This window comes from Lissotriton helveticus, chromosome 10, assembly GCF_964261635.1.
Source record: "Lissotriton helveticus chromosome 10, aLisHel1.1, whole genome shotgun sequence".
Taxonomy (NCBI): Eukaryota; Metazoa; Chordata; class Amphibia; order Caudata; family Salamandridae; genus Lissotriton; species Lissotriton helveticus.
In genome coordinates, this window is record NC_136071.1 from 1032291266 (window position 1) to 1032311838 (window position 20573).

The 20573-nt window shown below is 44.4% G+C and overlaps 1 protein-coding gene across 1 annotated transcript in view; it reads left to right on the forward strand.

The window, feature by feature from the left end:
* Positions 1-20573, forward strand: part of LOC144784742 (serum paraoxonase/arylesterase 2-like) — a 499971-nt gene that overhangs the window by 464008 nt on the left and 15390 nt on the right. The window contains exons 7-8 of the mRNA XM_078663730.1: positions 5279-5360; positions 9098-9226. Coding sequence (XP_078519856.1) covers positions 5279-5360; positions 9098-9226 — 211 coding nt within the window. The remainder of the gene's footprint in view (positions 1-5278; positions 5361-9097; positions 9227-20573) is intronic.

A 20573-nucleotide genomic window follows, 5' to 3' on the forward strand; every position in this document is an offset into this window, starting at 1 on the left:
ATCCGGAGAAACAGCCCTTTTCGTTCTGAGAGAAAAAGAAGAGAAGAAAGAAGATAATTGAATTGACGAAAATCTAATTAGAATTGTTGACTGTGAATATTATGTATTTAGAAAAGAAACCTGAATGCTTAAAATACTTTAATTCTTACCTTTGGAAAAGACGTCCTAGGAATCCCTGGAGAAATATAAGGGAGAAAACCAGTGACGCTAAAGAATAGATGAACACAATTAGTAATGCATATCAAACATTGTTAGTTTAGAAATTAAAAAGATGTTAGGGAATTAGTTAGGCTATATAATTTTAGGAATAAGGATAGATAAGTACAATTCAGCGGACAGGAAAATCTTTAAGAAAAGAGCATTTGTGGCATAAGGTGAGAAACAAATATCAGTAAAGATAGTCCTAGACTGAAGGAGAAAAGACACAAGAGTTAATGTTATATTTTGACAGTTGTCGCATTAAAAAATAAGAAGAGAGAAGGAGCGAGAGAGAACATTACCAGTAAGAGGAAGTTTGAACCAGGAAGTTAATAAAGAGAGATTTCATGAATAACAATGTGAGAAATAATAAAAAGAATAAATAGAGAGAATATAACTGTTAAGAGAAGTACACAAGAGTGAAGTTGTCATTTCTTAATAGTTCTCACGTTCAAGAAAGAGAAGAGCGAGAGAGAGCGTACCAAGTAGAAGAGAAGCTAAGGCTCTGGGACTACAGGTATGAATAGATACATTGAGAGTAGGGAATAGAGTAGAGGGGGTTTATGCTAACAATGTCTCTTTAAATACTTTAAGGTTGTCTCTGAAGAACAGTCTGCGGGTCGGACAGAACAAGAGAAGCCGTAGAACAGTTCCAGTGCAATCTTTTCTGATTTTCTTTATTATTTTATCCACTCCCCTTCCCCCCCTGGGAGTTTCTTAGAGTCAAGTTCAAAGACTGATTCTGGAACATTCCTGGAAGGGAGTTGGGAACTAGCATCTCTGTTCCTGTGCAAGTCTTGCCGGTAAGATTACACTTACTACTCTGACACTTACCTATATATCCCCTCACGCACCCAGTCAATCACCTCTACAGCCAGTAACACATCAGCTCATACACTGATACAGCGATTCGAATACTAGTCACTCACTAATAAAGTCACTGACACAGCCACTCACTCCTACAGGTACATAAATACACATTCACTCACCCTTATAGCTACTCATGCACACACTAATTCACCCATACAGCCTCCATTACATACTCACATAAGTATACAGTCACCGAGCCACACTTACTCATACAACCTTTCACATATTCAGTTATTCAGCCATACAGATACCCACAAACGACCTACCTCACTCCTACAAGAACTCATCCCTTCACGCGCATACCTATATTACCACTCACACACCACTTCACTCACTCCTACAGGAAATAGCACGCTTTAACTCACCCATACATCCACACAAACACCCACTCACTCACCCATACATCCACTCACACAGCTACTAACTCACTCATACAACCACTCTTGCACCCACCCATCCATTCATATATTAAATCACACACCCACTCAGTTTGCCATACTACCCACACTGCGCACTCACCAATCCATCCACTCGCACATCCATTCATGATCTCATACAGCCACGCACATACCCACTGAGACACATACTCACTTATACAGCCACTCGCACACCAACTTACTCACCCATACACCCAATCACATGCTCACTTATCTTCCAGCTACTCACACACCCATTCAAGCACCCATACACCACTAATACACCCAGTCTCTTATACAGCTACTCACATAGCCACTCACTCACCCTCACAGCCACTCGCACACCCATTTATTCACCCACACAGCCACTCACACTTCAATACAGGCACTCTCACACTCACCCATCGAGGTTCTGACACACCACTGACACACCCACTGACTCACCTACACGGCCTCTCACAAACTCACTCACACATTCACTAATTCACCTATTTAGCCACCCACACACTATTCACTCACCCATACAGACATCCACACACCTACCCACTCATTTATACACTAATTGGCACAATGATACACATAATAACAAGCTCATACTGGTACATAGAACATATACTTTTTCTTTATTAACCCAGAATTGGTGGTCCTTACAAACTGTTTTTTTCTTCTTTTTCTGTTTACTTTGTTTTATTTCTAAATTAAAAAAAAATTCAAATAAGTCAAAAACGTTTTTATGAACAAAAAACACAAAACTACTGTAAGAACATTTTTTTTAAACTAACCTTTGTGAGTGTCCACTGTGTCTTTTAGACTTTTAGAGCAGGATGCGATTGCTCACCCACACTTAGAATGTGTTTGCAATTCAGACAAAATTGCCTGACTCTTGCAAATTCTGTAATGGTGATATCCAACTGTGTTATCTCAAGAGCTAATGATGTACCTGGTTCTGCACCATCTGAAACCAATGTTCCACCCTCACTCCTTTGTCTCTCATCCTCAGCACAAATTAAATAATTTGAGTGCATGGTCCTCAAGTATTTTAGCATGTTGGAAGTACCACAGGAGTACCGGTGGTCCGTTCCTCTTGAAATACTGTCTTGCAAGTATTGCAAGTTACCTTCATTGCACAACTTTCTTCTGGCCTTCCTGAATGCTACAAAAAATTGTCAGGCAAAACTTTTTTACTTTGGCCAAACATCTGAATCTGATAAGCTACCATTCTGATCTTTGGGGTCATTTGCAGCAGCAGATGCCATCTCTCTTCCGATATTAAATAAAGTAAAACACCACACAAAAAACTAAATTAATGCAGAAGAGAGGTGTCAAAAACAATTGCTAAAAGTTGCTCAATAAGGGTGTGAGCTTCATCTTGCAATGGTTGAAAGGCGTTTCAGCCTATCATATCTGTTTGTTCATCGGTCACATTCGAGTCCTGATGATGTTGTGACCTCATTGCCGTCTCATGATACATTCAACCAAGAACAAAAATATTATTAATGTATGTTGCTACTATTGTTAACACTTTAAAAGCAATCCTCTTATTTTAAAGAAGAATTTTAAACCGTCTATATATGTGTTTAATTACTACTAAAATTACAGCAGAGTGGTGCCTCCATAGACCCCGGAAATGCGTGACGGCATTGGTCACAACAGACTTCAGAAAATATATTAAAACCACCTTTAAAATAGTTACTCTATAATTACACTACTCCTATGTCTTTAGTACTAAACCACAAAACTTTTAAAGTGTCTATATATCTCTTTCAGTACTGCCAAAATCACGCCAGAGTTGCGACTCTCCTTTGATGATTCACGATGTATCTGCAACTCCCAAAAATAATACTAATAATATAAGCAACATATTACTGCAGATAACTCAGACCCACCTTAAAACACTTTAGAAATTCACTTAAAAACATAACCATAACAGGGATGTAATAGTTAGGAAATACCATTAAAAAAAGAGATGAGTTAGCAACTATTAACAAAAAAACCTTAGAAATTCACTGCAAAAAAATAAAGGTTACAGGAACGTTATAGTTATGTTCATATTTCACTTGAACAAAACCATTGAAATGCAGAAGTTATAGTTACCTGAGCTAACTATAACTTACACCCTCGTAATGTACTACTTATGACCTCACATATAACATCACCCATGACCTGGTCAGATACATCACTGATGACATCATCCACAGATACACAACCACTCACCCATTCACAAACCCATTCATCAACTCACACAAATCCACTCACTCTCACACCCACTAACACAGCCAAATCACCTACCCATACAGCCACTTACACACCTAGTCCCCCACCTATACACCCATTCCTATATCTACACACTCCCCCATACAGCTACTCACACTAGCATTCACTCACCCATATAGCTACTCACTCACTAATACTGCAACTCACACAATCACTCACCCACTCACTCTAGCGTTCCCCATGTAGCTACTCGCAGAGCCTTTCACCCATACAGCTACTCATACATCCATTCACTAATCCAGTTAACCAGTTGCATATCCATTCACACATCCATACAAGCAGTCACACACCCTCTCACTCACCTGTACAGCCAGTCAACCAGACACTTACTATGCACAACAAACACTCACACACACTCACTTATTTAAACATCCATCCATTCATACAGCCACTAACATACCCACTCACTCACCCACCTATAGAGGCACTAACAGTGCCATCGGTCACCAAAATGGCCACTCTCACACTCCCCCGCCCATAGAGCCACTGAGGCAGCCACTCACTGACCCATACATACAACCAATTACCAATTCAACCACTCAGTCATTCACACACCCATACAGGTACTCACCCCTTTATTCATCTATACGTCCACTCACACACCTGCTCACACACATACAGCACTCAAACACCCAATCCCACACTGACGGTCACACACCGACTTAGATGACATATGTTAGAAACAGTATGACTCATTACTAGTTTAGAAATAATATTAATTTAACTTGGGCACCAGCTTACTATATATCTTTAACTCTCAGAAACATTCAAGAAACCCTTTCACTCACTAGATGATGTCATCAGTGATGTGATTTGAGAGTATGTCATGTGAGATGTCATCAGTGATGTAATATGTGAGGTCATAAGCAGTGTATTGTGGGGGCGTGAGTTACAGTTCGCTCAGGTAACAGTAACTGCTGAATGTCAAGGGTTTTGTACGGGTGAAATATGAGCCTAATTATAATGTCCCTGTAACCTTTGGGTTTTTTATGAATGTTTAAGGTTTTGTTTAATTGTATTTCCTAACTATAACTTCTCTGTAACCTTTGTGTTTTTTAGTTTAAAAAAGTATATATATTTAAGACCTCTGTATCCAATCACATGGAGAATTCACCAAGGTTACACTTCCAGCTGCCTTAGTCGAAACAAGACTTTATATACCTCCCAAGGATCGTCCCATTCAATTTTCATTTGCTTTTGTGATTATTTGAATACACTCATCAACTATTGGCATATCCCCGCACAGCCGTGTTTTTTGGGAACAAATTAGTGACACATACATTTACAGTTTAGAAGAGTACAGAATTGTGGAAATGCACAGCATACTTTGCAAATACCGTCAAATGACCACTCTGTAGTTATCCAACTCGCAGCATTTCTTTTGTGACATAGAATCGTAATTATAGTATACTTTGCTATGTCCTGACATAAGTGAGTAAAAAGGTTTGTGAATTGGGCCGTACTTACTTGTGAAAAGTTTGGCTGTCTTGACATGCATAACAACAATATTTTGTTTTTAGGTATGTTTATGTAGCGGACGTTGTTGATCAATCAATCCATGTTTTGGAAAAGAATGCCAACTGGTCTCTATCTCCAGTGAAGGTAGGAATTTGATTCTTAGCTCTATGATCTATGTATGTTTTAAAACTCACAGAACTCCCCCTTTACAGATCAGGGATCAAATGAAAAGTTAATCTTGGAAATGTTTCAAACAAATCAAAATGAAAAATGTGGCCTCCTACTAAAATATGACCTCTGGGCTCCCACAGCCTATGAGTGATTCCTAAATATATAATACACTTTCTGCATGAGACCTGGGACTGAATGCATAAACATTTCTCAGAATTGAGTGAATTTTTCACCAGTCTGTTTCAAGAACTATGCTGACATCACATCAAGATATGTGGGTTCATTAAACAACAATCCTTTATATCCAAATGGAATGTGGAAGTCTTGATTCTGGTGAAAATTGGCTTTGTGTCCAGAACCTTAAAGTCCAGGTAGTAGAACTCTGTTGTCTTGCCATGGTGTTTAAAAATTGTAATAGGGTAACAAGCGAGGAAGAACATAGGGGGTACATCTTTTTCCGCTCTGTTTCACTAATAAAGAACAACGTGGACAGACCCACTAATGAATCCATATACCAGGATGACTCTGTGTTATACACTGGAATATCGAGAAACCTATAGGTTTGTAAGAAGAACCCTCACACACCAACCTAATTTGTGGCATGCTTCATCATTGGGTTCCCAGCGGTGCTTCAATGCCTTGCCACATTATCCTTTGCCACACCACATTTCACTTCTCTATGGTCCTGAAGAAAGCCTCATTTCAGTCGAGGCTGAAACATGTCGACCAGCTAATGGGGATAATGAGGACCAATTTTCACCTTTACAATAACCCCGCTCTCTTTTTAACTGTGTCCTAGGACCCCAGGAATAAACACCATCAGTGGGGAATCCCAGAGACATTTTAAATCACCACTGTGAGCACCCTTCACACCCAAAAACCAAACCTGCTCCACCGTCATTCTGGCTTAGAAGCTCAGCTGGGTTGCACTTGGCAGCACAGCTGGGAACTGATGAAGCATGCCACCAACTAGGTTGGTGGGAGTGGGTTCTTCTTACAAACCTATTGGTTTCTCTATAGTCCAGTGTATAACACCAAGGCATTCTGGTATGTGGATTTATTAGTGGGTCCATCCACGTTTAAACACTGTAGCCTTCATTAGGTAGTACTGTACTACAAGTGGTGCAGTCTAAGTCACGGAGAATGACAGATTGAGATATTTGTTGTATTAATGAGACCAGTCAAGGGTGTGGGGGCTCAGGCGATGTCTGAAATCCTTTGGTTAGGGAGATTCCTATTATATCAGGTTGTTTTGCAATCTAGCACTTTTAAGGTGGGAATTATTTGCACTATTAGTTGTCTGTAGTGATGGTGCAAGGATTACATGATCTGTATCATTCGTTCATTCAAAATCATGTCACCGGCACGGCTGCCATTGTTAATGGGACTGACATCTACCAATGAAGTCCCTGTTAATCTTCACCAGTGATTTTGTGTTCCTTTCCCATATAACAATTGACTACCAGTAGTTGGAGAAGATCCTACTTTCGACTGTTGGTATCTGCTGTCTGTCTTTGTTTATTGTAGATCTATGAAGCTGTACAGCTACAGAAAGACAAACCTAGAATGTTGTTTATCCAGCACCGATCAACAATATGGGTGCAGTGTTTAAAGCACATTGTGTTTACTGTGGTGCATATATTGAGCCTATTCTGACAAGAATATTTAAAGGGTGGAATTCAAGATTGGTGATCTAGTTAGCATCCATTGTCCTGGGTACAGTTTGAAAGGAAGGTCAGTGTTAATCTCACCTACTCGAGTGATGGAGACAAGTAGAGAATCAGTATGATTTTTATATGGTTGCTAGTGGACCAAAAGTAGAGTGTTGAGGTTACATGGGAGCTTATTACTGTTAAGCTTGTGGCTGGTGACAGGTTGATGGCAGAGATGTATGGTCTTGAATGTATGTTATCAAGGGAGTCCTCAGCTTCGGACAGTTTGACTCAAGATGTGTTATCAGTGATAGAACTGGATGTTGTCCTCTTCCGTAGAGATTGAAGTCCAATATGAATAAAAGGTTTGTATCGGAGGGTGGTGATGAGGCTGGTGCCATATAAGCATTTCACACCTGTGATAAGTTTCTTTGGGAACCGATGACAATGGGAGCCATTGTGACATGGTACATTTAGGTAAAAGTTCAAGACGATCTAGTAGATTTCCTAAGAAACATGGATAATTGGGTGAATATTTTCTTTGGTAAATCTTTCTATGGCTTAGGTCTATCATTTTTTACATTTATAATCGTAATTTTACTATTTCCACAAACCACTGAAAGGACAATTTCACCCCAAACCCTCCACAAGTTTTTTAACATTCTATCGCCATTTTCTTTATGTGACTAACACTTTTTCAATATTGTTCTCTCAACTCTCCATGTATCTTGGGTTTCACCTATTTGGCAATACTCTTTTGTATTAAAAGGCAACACAGGTCTTTCGTTTGGAATATATATGATTTAATTAAATCTTATTACGTCCACTTGGCAGGACTCATGTCTTTTTTTCCGCCACACTACAGACTGTTTATATTTCTTATACCATCAATTATTGTTGGAATGATATCCCTTTAGAACATGGCTAGTGTGAAGTTAAGGACAAATAGAATTTGTGCCATTTTTACACTAGCACCTAATAGGAGGTCTATTATTTTTCCACTGTCTCATATGCTTTAGCTTCCATCTACAACCAGGTTCAACCTACTCATGCTAGGCCAACAGTAATAACTGGGCAATTAGGGATTGCATGCCTTACTCCTCATTTTTAGAAATGATCTTTAAATCAGGTGAAAAACATTGGAACCACCTGAAGGAAATGCTACCTGTGCTGAAGTGTTTTTGACCTCATCTGCCAGTGCGTTTAAATTACCACATTGATTCGTTCTTTGTCATTCATTTTGTTTTCATGTTTATAATTACTATAACATTCCTACACACAAGCAGTGTGACTGAGTTAAATGCTCTCTTCTGAGACCTGCTACAAGCTTCAGGTAATGAGTTTGAAATGCAACCAGATCAGTTTAGCCTTTCATTCTTCCGCAGTCCCTAATTTGAGTGCCTTTTAGTTGAGATATTGGAACTATTATTTGTGGACAAGAACATATAAAAATAGATTATTCTGTAAAAAAATAACCACCTCGGGATGCATTTAAAGTTTGGTGGGTATCTCGTCATCCAAGCCCATGGTTCCTCTACCCCATTTAGAGGCTTCCAATGGCAGCTTGCTGTACAATCAGAAACCTTTGACATGAAGATCTGTCTTCTACTAGGCCATTAGTCCCAGGGAAGGTTGCTATACCACATGGCACTTCAGTCACTATATTTCACTGACCAGGATCACAATGAGAGCGACAAGGAAACTAAATGTTGGCCCTAGCGCATAGGGATAAAACTCCCTGCAGTTCAGGGCCAATGATAATTTGTTTCTAAAAAACAAACCACCTCTTTGGGTTTAAAATTTTGAAACAAAAACGTTGAAGAAGGCAAAACCTCCACTCTCTATGGATGCAAGGAAGATTATAAAGATAACCACCAGGCATGCAGAGATTCCTAAATGAGCAGGTAGTTTTTCCCAGGGCAGCGGATGCCATACCCAGAGCAAAGACTTTGCATCATCAAACGGTATTGAACAATTATACCAGTTATTTTGCAGTGGTTGCATAATACAGCATGATGCCCTATTTTCATGAATGTCTTTTGTATCTTTTTAAACAAGGTGGTGCAAGTGGATACATTTTTGGATAATTTATGCGTCGATCCAACAACAGGTGATATTTGGTCAGGATGTCATATGGATGCTGAGAAAATACTTAATTACAATCCTGAGAACCCACCTGGATCTGAGGTTAGTTTAAAAAGAACAAAATATTAAAAATAATTGTTGCATGTACAATGACCCTGAAATAGAATCAAACATTTTTTAATGTATGAAAGACTATGTTTGTGTGAACCTGCATGTCTTCTTGATCAAAACCCTTCATTTGCAATCCACATTTCTTAAGAACAGCATATCAAGAAAGCAAAAGTAATCAATGACCCGGGTACTTACCGGTAATCTTCATTACTCCAAGTCCTGGTCTTCCTCCTCACAGTCCCTAATGAATGAGTATGTGTTCTGGACCTACAGACATAGTTACCTAGCCCAACCAAAATACCTACCTCCAAGGTGGCCACCAAACACCCAGAAGACAATGAAGGAGGAAATGAGGTAAGGAGACTTCCTGAAATAACCAAGCAGAATCCAAAATAAAACAATAAAAAACAAAATCAATGAACCCAGGAAAGAGCGGGTGGGTTACATACTGTGACAAGAAAACAAGGTCTCGGAGTAATGAACATTAACAGTAAGTACCCAGTTCATTACCTCCTCATCCAGTCCTTACTGAATGAGTCAGTTCCCAAGCAGGAAACCATTGATTTTGAAATTCTGAAAAGATTAACATCCCACATGATCTGTCCATATTCAAGGTTTAATCTACAATAGAAACAAAAATTAAACTGATGTAACTGAAGATAACACATGGATACCTAACTCTGCCATTGCCCCCCCCACACCAAGGTGGAGATGATAATGTCATGAAAGCATGAAGTGTGACCCAAGTCTCAGCACAGCAGATATCCTTAAGACTGGCAACTTTAAATACTGCCCAGGAAGAAGAGACTACCCTAGTTGATCCACCCTGAACAGAAGAGAGGAGAAGAGGTTCTGACCGGCCAACTGATAGGCAGTAGAAATTGTCAACTTAATCCACTGGAAATTGGTAGAGGATGGTTTCAGACCTTTTCCTTCCAGACCAAAGGTAACAAAAATGGAGACGGATTTGTGAAAAGAAGCTGTTCCGGCCAAACAAATGGACAAAGCTCTGTGAGCATTTAACATATGTACCTGACTCTTTGGTAGAAAAGAAGGGCTGGGTGAAGAACTACCTTGTCAAGGAAGAACCTCAAGAAGGGAGCAGAGATCAGCAGAGTAATAATCTCACCAGTTCTAGACCCTGAGCTAATGACTACCAGAAAAAATACCTCTGGCAATGAAAATTTGAAATGTGTCATGGACAGAGGCTCAAATGACTCCCTTTCGAGAGCTTGAAGGACCAAGGGAAGGTCCCAGCAGGAAATGGATAATGAATATTTGGGCACCTGAGAAAAAAACTCCTACAAAGGTGCAGCTAAAAGAGCATTTGAATCCCAAAGAGTTCGAACGGAAGCCCATTGACTTCTCAAAGTCAAAACTCCGAATCCCACAAGAGATCCTCCCTCAAGAAATCAAGAATCCGATGAGGAACACAAGAGTAACGGGAAAAATTTCTTGAGGCATACCAAGCCTCAAAATTCTTCCAATGTTTACTGTGTGACTTGAGTAAACTGTCTCCTAAACTGCTGGTTTGCCTCAGCGACCTCTGTCGAACAACCCTGAGAAATTAAAGTTGAGTTTTCAAATGCCAGCCCCCAGGTTCAACCTCTTCAGAGTGGCCAGGGAGAGCAGGGGAAGCCCAAGAGGAGGAAGAGGGAAGGGAACTGCCAGTGGGGAGAAAGGGACAATTGCCAGAGAAGTGAATACAACAGCCTTCATGACCACCATGGAACCACCAGCAAGACTTCTGCCTGATCGTCCAGAATGTTTCTCACCACCTGAGGAATTAACTGGAAAGGAGGGAAAGCGTAAAGGAGTCCCGAAGTCTAGGGAATCAAAAAAGGCATTGGTCCAGTGGTTCCTTGAGACAAAAGCAGTCTGTAAAATACAGGGAGCTGAGAATTCTCTCTGGTTGCAAAGAGATCAAAAATTGGAACCCCATATCTCTTTGTAATCGGAAGAAATAGACAGGGAAAAATGCACATTGTCAAAGAAGACAGGAAGTAGCGACTCTGGGAGTATGCAGGCTCATTCTCCTTTCCCTGAAAATAAACTGCCCTGAGAGAAAGGATATGAGTCTATGTCCATAAGTCTATCTCTTGAGAAAGAAGTCACAGAGCCCTAAGGCCCATACCCCCCCGCCGAATGACATAAGATCAAGCCGCCAGATTGTCAGTCTGAATACAAACATGGTGAATCTGAATGAGTGAATGAGGGCAAGAAGTGAACTAGAGCCCTCTGAATGGCATCCAACTCCTTCAAGTTGGAGATGAGGCTCTTCATTGAACCACATTCCCTGCGCCTTGTATACCTCAAGCCCACTCCCTCAAATCCATGGAAAGCACTGTCTGAGGGAGAGGAAGCACAGGGTTCCTCCAGACCTACCTCTATCTAATCACATATACCTTCTAACAACCATTTTCTCTAGTCTAACACTGGAACTGTTGCTGATGGCTCCAGATCAACTAGTCCAAGGTAGGATTCTTCCCCCCCCCCATAATCCACTTATCTGACCTGCCCCTAACCTTAGCTCATAGAAGGTCAGGAACTCACCCACAGTACGAGAATTGTCAACAGCCTTAACCTGGAGATATTCAGGGCTACCAATCGGCCTCCTTGGACGAGGGGCACCCCATGTAGTACCCAGTAGGTGACCCACTAAACCACTCTATCTTCCAACCTACTCATAGTGACCACCTGACAGAACATAAGGCCTGTCGCTCCTAGGAGACTTCTTCCTACCCCTCTTCCAATCGTCAATTCTAGTAGACCCCCTACTAGCCCTCATCCTCTAATCATTTCTCCTTTTGCAACCCTCACCACCTTTGACCCTTCAGGTTTACTGACCCCTCCCTACACCCCTCAGGGCTCACACAAGTCTTCCATCCCAGGCCACATTACACTCCCATCTGATTTAATGAATGCACCCTCTTGCCTTGAGGACAGACTTGTTGATCTTAGTCAATACCTTCAGCTAGTTAAAGCAGCTCTACAGAACCTTATGTTCGAGGCATGTGGGCTGCTAAATTCATATCTTTTGCATTAGATCGCCGCCTAGTGTTGGGTCCGGATGATCGCACATTGTTGTCCTGGAAGAGTCTTCGAAGTATCCTGAGATAGGTGGCTCCTCCCCTGGACTACAGTGCGCATGGGCATCGGCTCCATCCCCAGATTGTTTTTTTCCGCCATTGGGTTCGGATGCGGTCTCGACGTCTGTCGGAACCGAGAAAAACTAGCTTTTTACGGCCAAAAGGCCTTACTTTCATTGCGTCGGTATTGTTTGCGCACGGTCTCGAGTTCTTCCGTCTCTTTGAGTCGGATTCTACGGAGTCGTATCACTCTTCGGACATCGAGGCCTTCTCATCGCAACACGACCGCAACTTTTCAGCATGGAGCGGAGCCCGTTTAAATACTGTCCCGTCTGTGGGTCGAAATACCCACATATCGATGTGCACCCGGTCTGTAACAAGTGCCTCTCGCCGGACCACAACGAGGACAACTGCATGGCCTGCTCCAGATTCAGGTCAAAGAAGACTCTCAAGCTTCGGCGCGCGGTGCGCCTTGAGGCCAGACAAGTGGCCCCGGATCCAGAAAACATCTTCGGCGACCAAGAAGAGGAGGGCCAGAGCCATCATCTTCAAATTTCACCGCCCGCGACGGACGTCGAGGCAGATCCGGAAGACGACGATGGAGTCGTGGGTCAAGACCTTGAATACGTCGACGAGGTAGGGGACGTCGAAGAAGTTTATGGGGCCGCGGAAGATAGCTCGGGTGATGAGCTATGCCCCGAAGGTTATGCGGATCAGGCTCGGGTCACGGGATCGCCAGTCGGCCTTACCCAAGACCCCGTACCGCAAGCCACGGCCCCGCCTTCAGGCCCGGCCACGGACATACTTGCTGTGCTGCCCGTAGCGAAACCGAAACTAAAACCAACGGTATCGACTACACCTAAAATGGCCGACCCGAAACCGAAACTTACGGATTCGAGCGTCCCTAAGATGGCGGCCGTTCCACCAAAGAAACCGAAACCTGCTGCCTCATCGACTCCGTCGGCCTCCGGTCCACAGAAGTCGAAGAAAACTGTCGATTCGACAGTGTCGACATCGTCGACAGAAGAGGTTTCCTCTAAGAAGGGAGTTCGGCACGGGTCGACCAGTGCGACGCCTTCAAAGCCCGCCAAAGCCGGCGACAAGACTCCGGTTCCGACTGGGACGTCGTTAGTCGGGCGCGTGGTGGAGACGGAGCCGGCAAAATCACACGGATCGAAAGCTGGAAGCTCAACACATCGGTCCAAGGACTCTGTGTCTACGGCTGCAGCGTCAACGTCTAGGACTCAGAAGGGCCAACAAGACGTCGGATCCGAGGGCAAGGTGAAGGCCTCCTCGTCGGCGCCAAGTGCCGCTGTGAGTGACGCGTCCCCCATCGCCGCTTCACTACAGAGAATTCGGGAGAAGGCATCTGCGACGTCGGCTCCGATGCCATCGCACCAGAAGCCGATGGACTTGCCGGCGAAGCCTGCTGGTAAACTTCTCTTCCTTCTGCCGCCCAAGGAGGCTCCGAAGGCCTTTACGCCAAAAACGGCGCCAAAGACATCGGAATCGTCAACGTCTGGAGCACTGACAGGTCGACTACTCGTCTCAGGAGAAGATTCTGAGCGTTTTATCGACGCAGACACGGGCAAATTGACCCTTTACAAAAGAAAGATCACTTCGCAACCAGTGGACTCCTATGTTATCCCACTGAAGAAGAAAAAGCTTGCTCAGGGCGCTTCAGCCCTGATAGAACCTATCCAGCCTCCCCCTAGAAGGAGCCCAACACCTTCCCCAGACCACTCTGAGGGTGAGGGATATGGAGAAGATGACCAATACACTTTCCCCGTCAATGAACCCGATGCACAGCAAGATTCCTATGACGACATAGGTGACCAAGGCACCCAGGATGTGGGGCAGGACCAACAGCCTTTCAGTGCACGTGCATCCCCAACAGAAGATTCTGCAGGTTTTCATGCACTCATTGAACGGGCAGCTGCTAATCATGATGTGGACATGCATGCTGACCCAGTAGAAGAAGACTTTCTATTTGACACTTTTTCAGTCTCTGAAAGGACAGTAAAGACACTGCCTATGCTCAAAGGGGTCCTTAAGCATGCTGCGGACATCTTTAAAGAACCCACCAGGGCGAGGGTGGTCAATCCACGCATCGAGAAGTACAGACCAGCCCCTGCAGACCCTGCATACATTCGGGGACAGTTGCCGCTTGACTCCCTTGTGGTCGCAAATGCCCGCAAACGGGCTAACTCCCAACCGACGGGTGAAGCTCCTCCCCCGGACAAGGAGTCAAAAGTGCTGGAGGCAGGGGGCAAAAGGGTAGCTGCGCAGGCTGCCAATTTCTGGCGTATTGCCAATACACAGGCACTATTGGCACGTTATGATAGGGCGCATTACAACACCCTAGAGCAAGTTTTACAACACCTGCCTCCGCAGTTTCAAGAGGCTACCAGACTGCTTATAGAGGAGGGAAAACTAATCTCTAACGCGGCCATAAAGTGTGCACTTGATGCCGCAGACACAGCAGCTAGGGCTATTAACACTAGCGTCATGCTGAGACGACAGGCATGGCTCCGCATATCGGGGTTTAAACCGGACATTCAAACAACCATACTCAATCAGCCCGTCAATCCTGATAGACTGTTTGGTCCTGATGTTGACACCACCCTCGAAAAGATTAAGAAAGACAACGAAACTGCTAAGTCTATGGGGGCCCTACAATCACAACAGTTCCGGGGCAACACTTTTCGTCGCTCAGGTGCACGTGGAGTCACCAGAGGACAGATGGGTCAACAGTCACAGTTCTCCAGAGGTGGAGCACAGTCCTCGTACCCCAAGCAGAACAAAGGGGGTTATCGAGGAAACAGCACCAGAGGGCGTGGCAGAGGAAACAACAATTCCCGCTCCTCTGCCCCAAACAAACAGTGACTCTCTGTCACTGCCCCCCGACCATTTAACACCTGTCGGGGGGAGACTCCAGCAGTTCCTGCCAGTCTGGACAAACATCACCACAGACAGGTGGGTACGACAACTTGTCCAGTACGGTTATTGTCTAGAGTTAAAGTCCACTCCACCCAACATTCCACCAAGGCAACGGCCTATGTCCGCAGAGCATTTGCACTTATTGCAGCAGGAAGTGGTGGTGATGCTGCAAAAAGGCGCAATCGAGCTCATGCCAGTGGAGGAGGAAGGCACGGGGGTATATTCCCTGTACTTCCTTATTCCAAAGAAGGACGGATCTCTCAGACCCATTCTGGATCTGCGTCCCCTCAACCTGTATATACTGTCAGAACATTTCCATATGCTTACACTGCAACAGATTCTTCCCTTGTTAAACCAAGGGGACTTCTTAGCAACCTTAGACCTCAAGGATGCATATTTCCACATTCCACTACACCCGTCCCACAGAAAATACCTCAGGTTCACTATACACGGCAAGCATTACCAGTTCAAGGTCCTACCCTTCGGGGTGACCACAGCCCCAAGAGTGTTTACCAAGTGTCTGGCGACGGTAGCGGCGCACCTCAGGAGGCAGAACATCCATGTCTACCCCTACCTGGACGACTGGCTCGTTCAAGCCAAGTCGGAACAACAGTGCGCCGCGGACATGTCAACTACCATTCACCTCCTTCACGATCTGGGCTTCTCGTTGAACTACCCAAAGTCGCATCTTCAGCCGGCACATGTCCGGCAGTTTCTAGGTGCGACGATCAATACCCTGACGGCCATGGCTCAGCCAAACCAAGTCAGGATAGACAGCATGCAGTCTCTAATCCAAAAGTTCAAACCACAACACTCGCTTCCAGCGAGAGTGTTCATGCAGTTAATTGGCATGATGGCCTCCTGCATCTTCATAGTCCCTCACGCACGTTTACATATGCGTCCGCTCCAGGAGTGCTTAGCAAATCAGTGGACACAGGCTCAGGGACAATTGACAGACCTAGTGTTGGTTACCAGTCGGGCATACGACTCTCTGCATTGGTGGACTCCACACAACCTTTGCAAGGGCCGACTGTTCCAGGACCCAGTGCCACAGATTATCCTGACAACGGACGCATCTCTCCAGGGATGGGGAGCTCATCTGCTCACTTACACGGTGCAGGGACTATGGACGACGCAGCAACAGAAGATGCACATCAACTATCTGGAACTGATGGTAATCTTCATGGTGCTCAAGTCCTTCAATGTACATCTGTGCAACAAGGTAGTGTTAGTCCGGACGGACAACATGACCGCGATGTACTACATTCAAAAGCAGGGGGGCACACACTCGCCACAGCTGTCTCATCTGGCTCAGAGCATGTGGAAGTGGGCCATTCAGAGGAACATTTTCCTCATGGCAGAACACCTCCCCGGCAAGGACAATCAGATGGCGGATCTGCTCAGCAGATACAGCCATCAAATGCACGAGTGGGAGTTACACCCCTCTGTACTCCGACCGTACTTCCAGCAGTGGGGTCATCCGGAGATAGACCTGTTTGCCACAAACGAAAACGCAAAATGCCAACACTTTGCCGCCAGGTTCCCTCACCCGCAGTCGCAGGGGAATGCGATATGGATGAACTGGTCAGGCACATTTGCGTACGCTTTTCCGCCAGCCCCTCTGATCCCGCTGGTGGCAAGAAAACTAAGGCAGCACTCGATGACTCTCATCCTGGTTGCTCCAACGTGGGCGCGCCAAGCATGGTACACCACGTTTCTCGAACTCTCGGTGGTGCCGCATCAAAGGCTGCGCCTCACGCCCAGACTTTTGACGCAGAACCATAGAGACATTCAGCATCCAGATCCGCAACAGCTCAACCTGGCGATCTGGCTCCTGAAGTCCTAGAGTTTGGATACCTTCACCTACCTCGAGAATGCATGGACATCATCAAGGAGGCAAGAAAGCCGACTACCAGAGCGTGCTATGCTGCAAAATGGAAGCGTTTTGTCATTTACTGTACAGCCACTAACATCAACCCGCTAGATGCATCGATCCCTAACATCATTTGCTATCTGTTACATCTTTACAAGTGCAATCTAGCGTACACGTCCATTCGGATACATCTATCCGCCATAGCAGCTTATCTTCAGAACAGGCAGCATCTCTCAGTCTTCAGAGTGCCTGCCATTAAAGCTTTTCTTGAAGGCCTGAAATGAGTCATTCCCCCAAGAACACCGCCAGCTCCGGTGTGGAACCTCAATGTGGTCCTCACCAGGCTGATGGGACCACCTTTTGAGCCATTACACTCATGTGAACTCCAGTTCCTAACGTCGAAAGTAGCTTTCCTAATAGCTATTACGTCACTGAGGCGTGTTAGTGAGCTGCAAGCGCTCACAACCCAAGAGCCATTCATTCAGATTCATCCAAATAGGGTGGTACTGCGTACTAACCCCAAATTCCTTCCGAAGGTGGTGTCAGTTTCATCTCAACCAAACTATTGACTTGCCTGCATTCTTCCAAAACCCACAAACGGTGGCGGAGAGAATGCTTCATACTTTGGATGTCAGGAGGGCGTTGATGTACTATATTGACAGGACACAACACTTTAGGAAAACAAAACAGCTATTTGTTGCCTTCTCGCCACAGCACAAGGGCAACCCAATTTCCAAAGCAGGAATAGCCAGGTGGATTGTTAAGTGCATCCAAATCTGTTATCAAAAGGCTAAACGTACCTTAACGATACCCCCAAGGGCGCACTCCACACGCAAATTGGGGGCATCTATGGCTTTCCTGGGGAACATTCCTTTAGAAGACATTTGCAGAGCAGCCACGTGGGTTACACCACATACCTTTACAAAACACTACTGTGTTGATGTGCATTCCAAACAGCAAGCGGCTGTAGGACAGGCTGTTCTCAAAACACTTTTTCAAGTTTCTGCAGCTGGCACGGGCAACCGCCGCTAATGGAGGGACTGCTATATATTCTATGCAAAAGATATGAATTTAGCAGCCCACATGCCTCGAACTGAATATGCTACTTACCAGTATGCATCTGTTCTTGGCATGTAGGGCTGCTAACATTCATATCGCCCACCCTCCTCCCCGGTGCCTGTCGCAGCTGCAGACATATTCTTGCATTCAATCATTAGCATGGACATCCTTTACACTATTTCACTCCATCTCTGCCACAATGGCTAAAAACAATCTGGGGATGGAGCCGATGCCCATGCACACTGTAGTCCAGGGGAGGAGCCACCTATCTCAGGATACTTCGAAGACTCTTCCAGGACAACAATGTGCGATCATCCGGACCCAACACTAGGCGGCGATCTAATGCAAAAGATATGAATGTTAGCAGCCCTACATGCCAAGAACAGATGCATACTGGTAAGTAGCATATTCAATACATCACCTTGAAGCTGGAAAGCTCTGGATTCCCAACCTGACCTCTTGGGTTAATAGAACACCATACACAATATAATTCACCAACATGGGGAAGGCTGAACTAATACTGGTGTGAGACATCAATCATTGAGAATTCAACGAACGTGCATTGGAGAGCTCGACCCCATCTCAATCCCACCTCCAGACCCCTGAGGGTTACAGACCATCTATCTGATGCTGACATTCACTCCCTTCTGTTGTCATATACCACCTCACATAAGGATTCAGCACCCTCGCCTGACTATTCCCTCCAACCCACTGAAAGAACCCTGTCTGAATGATAGAAACATGAACTAGTACAGTCTACTACATTTCCCCATAACACACCAAGAAGACTTAGTAACCAAATCGCATTTCAGGTCTATGCTCCTTAACTGCAGGTCGGAGGTAAAACAGGCAGATGACATCCCTTACCTCATCATCGCACAAGACCATGACATCCTAATCTTAACTGAAACTTGGTGCAGTGATCCCTCCCCACCCATTCAGGACATTCTAGTTCCACCCAACTAGGACGTCATCAGGCTGGATATAACTTGAAGAGTTGGGTGTGGCATAGAGTGCATTTACCGCTCCAAGGTCCCCTTGGAAAATGCACAAACTGTTCCAGTGCCCTCTTGTGAATACCTTCGGATTGAAATATGGAACAATTACATGATTCTGTGCATACTCGAGACAATTTACCATCCCCAGGTAATAACCTACCTTTCATTAAACAAATAATTGAGACTATTTCCTCTAACACTGACCAACACACCATACAGATCTTCCTGGGGATTTCAACATTCGCTGTAACGACTCTAATGACCCCATACTGAGCACCTTCAAGGCCTTACTTACAGACCTGAACCTTACCGAGTCATGTGATGGCCCAACACACAATAGAGGCTCCACCCTTGATCTAATCTACGCTAAGGATAATGCCAAATACTTCAATCTATAACCCGCTGTGACTGGTCAGATCACTACCCCTCTTTCCTCATCTTGGTAAAGGTGTTAACTTGAAAGAGCCAAGCTATTAAACCGAGACAATGGTCTAGAGACTTGGGAAATATTAATCTAACTGATCTTACTTCTATCAGCAACAATTTCCTACCTCCTCCCACAAACATGACGAATGTGAATGACTTACCAAACATTACATACAACCCATGTCAGATTTATGTGATACGATTGCTCCGAAGCAGTTAAAAAGAATACCAAGTAGACACTTCAAACAATGGTTCAACTGCAACCTAAAGAGGAAAGACACAATTTAAGGCTTGCTGAGAGATCATGGCGAATCTCTCCCTCCATCTTACACCTCAAACACCCGAGGTCAACCAGAAGCTCCTACGACAGACATACGAAGTTCAAAAGCAGACTACTTTAGATCGCAACTAATCAATTCTAAAAACATACCCCAAAAAATATTCAAAATCATCAAACAACAAGCAATTTGCCAATCTAACCACTATTTTGTAGATACTGGGTCATTGCCAAGTGGCGATGATTTCTCTGCCTATTTCATTGAAAAGACGAGTAGGATTGAATCAGAACTGCAACTTGCTTCTCAACTTCTGCTCAGCCAGATCCAGCCCGCCTCATTCCAATGCAGCACATGGTGAGGTCCCCCATATACTGGTTATATTACAAAAAAGAATGCTGCCTGCAATGCCTTCAAACTCCTGGATGAAGCGGATATACTCACAACAATAATATCAATGAAACCCTCCAACCACTTTGATGATCCTCTGCCTGCCAAGCTTAGCAAAGAGCTAATATCTTCCATACTCCCTCTACGGACTTAAATTGCCAATGCATCTCTCTGTCAGAGCATGTTTCCTTATTGCTTAAAGATAGGACAGGTACTCCAGTTCTAAAAATACAAATGCAGACCTGTCTGACCTCCACAATTTTCATCAAAATACCAACATCCTGAAAT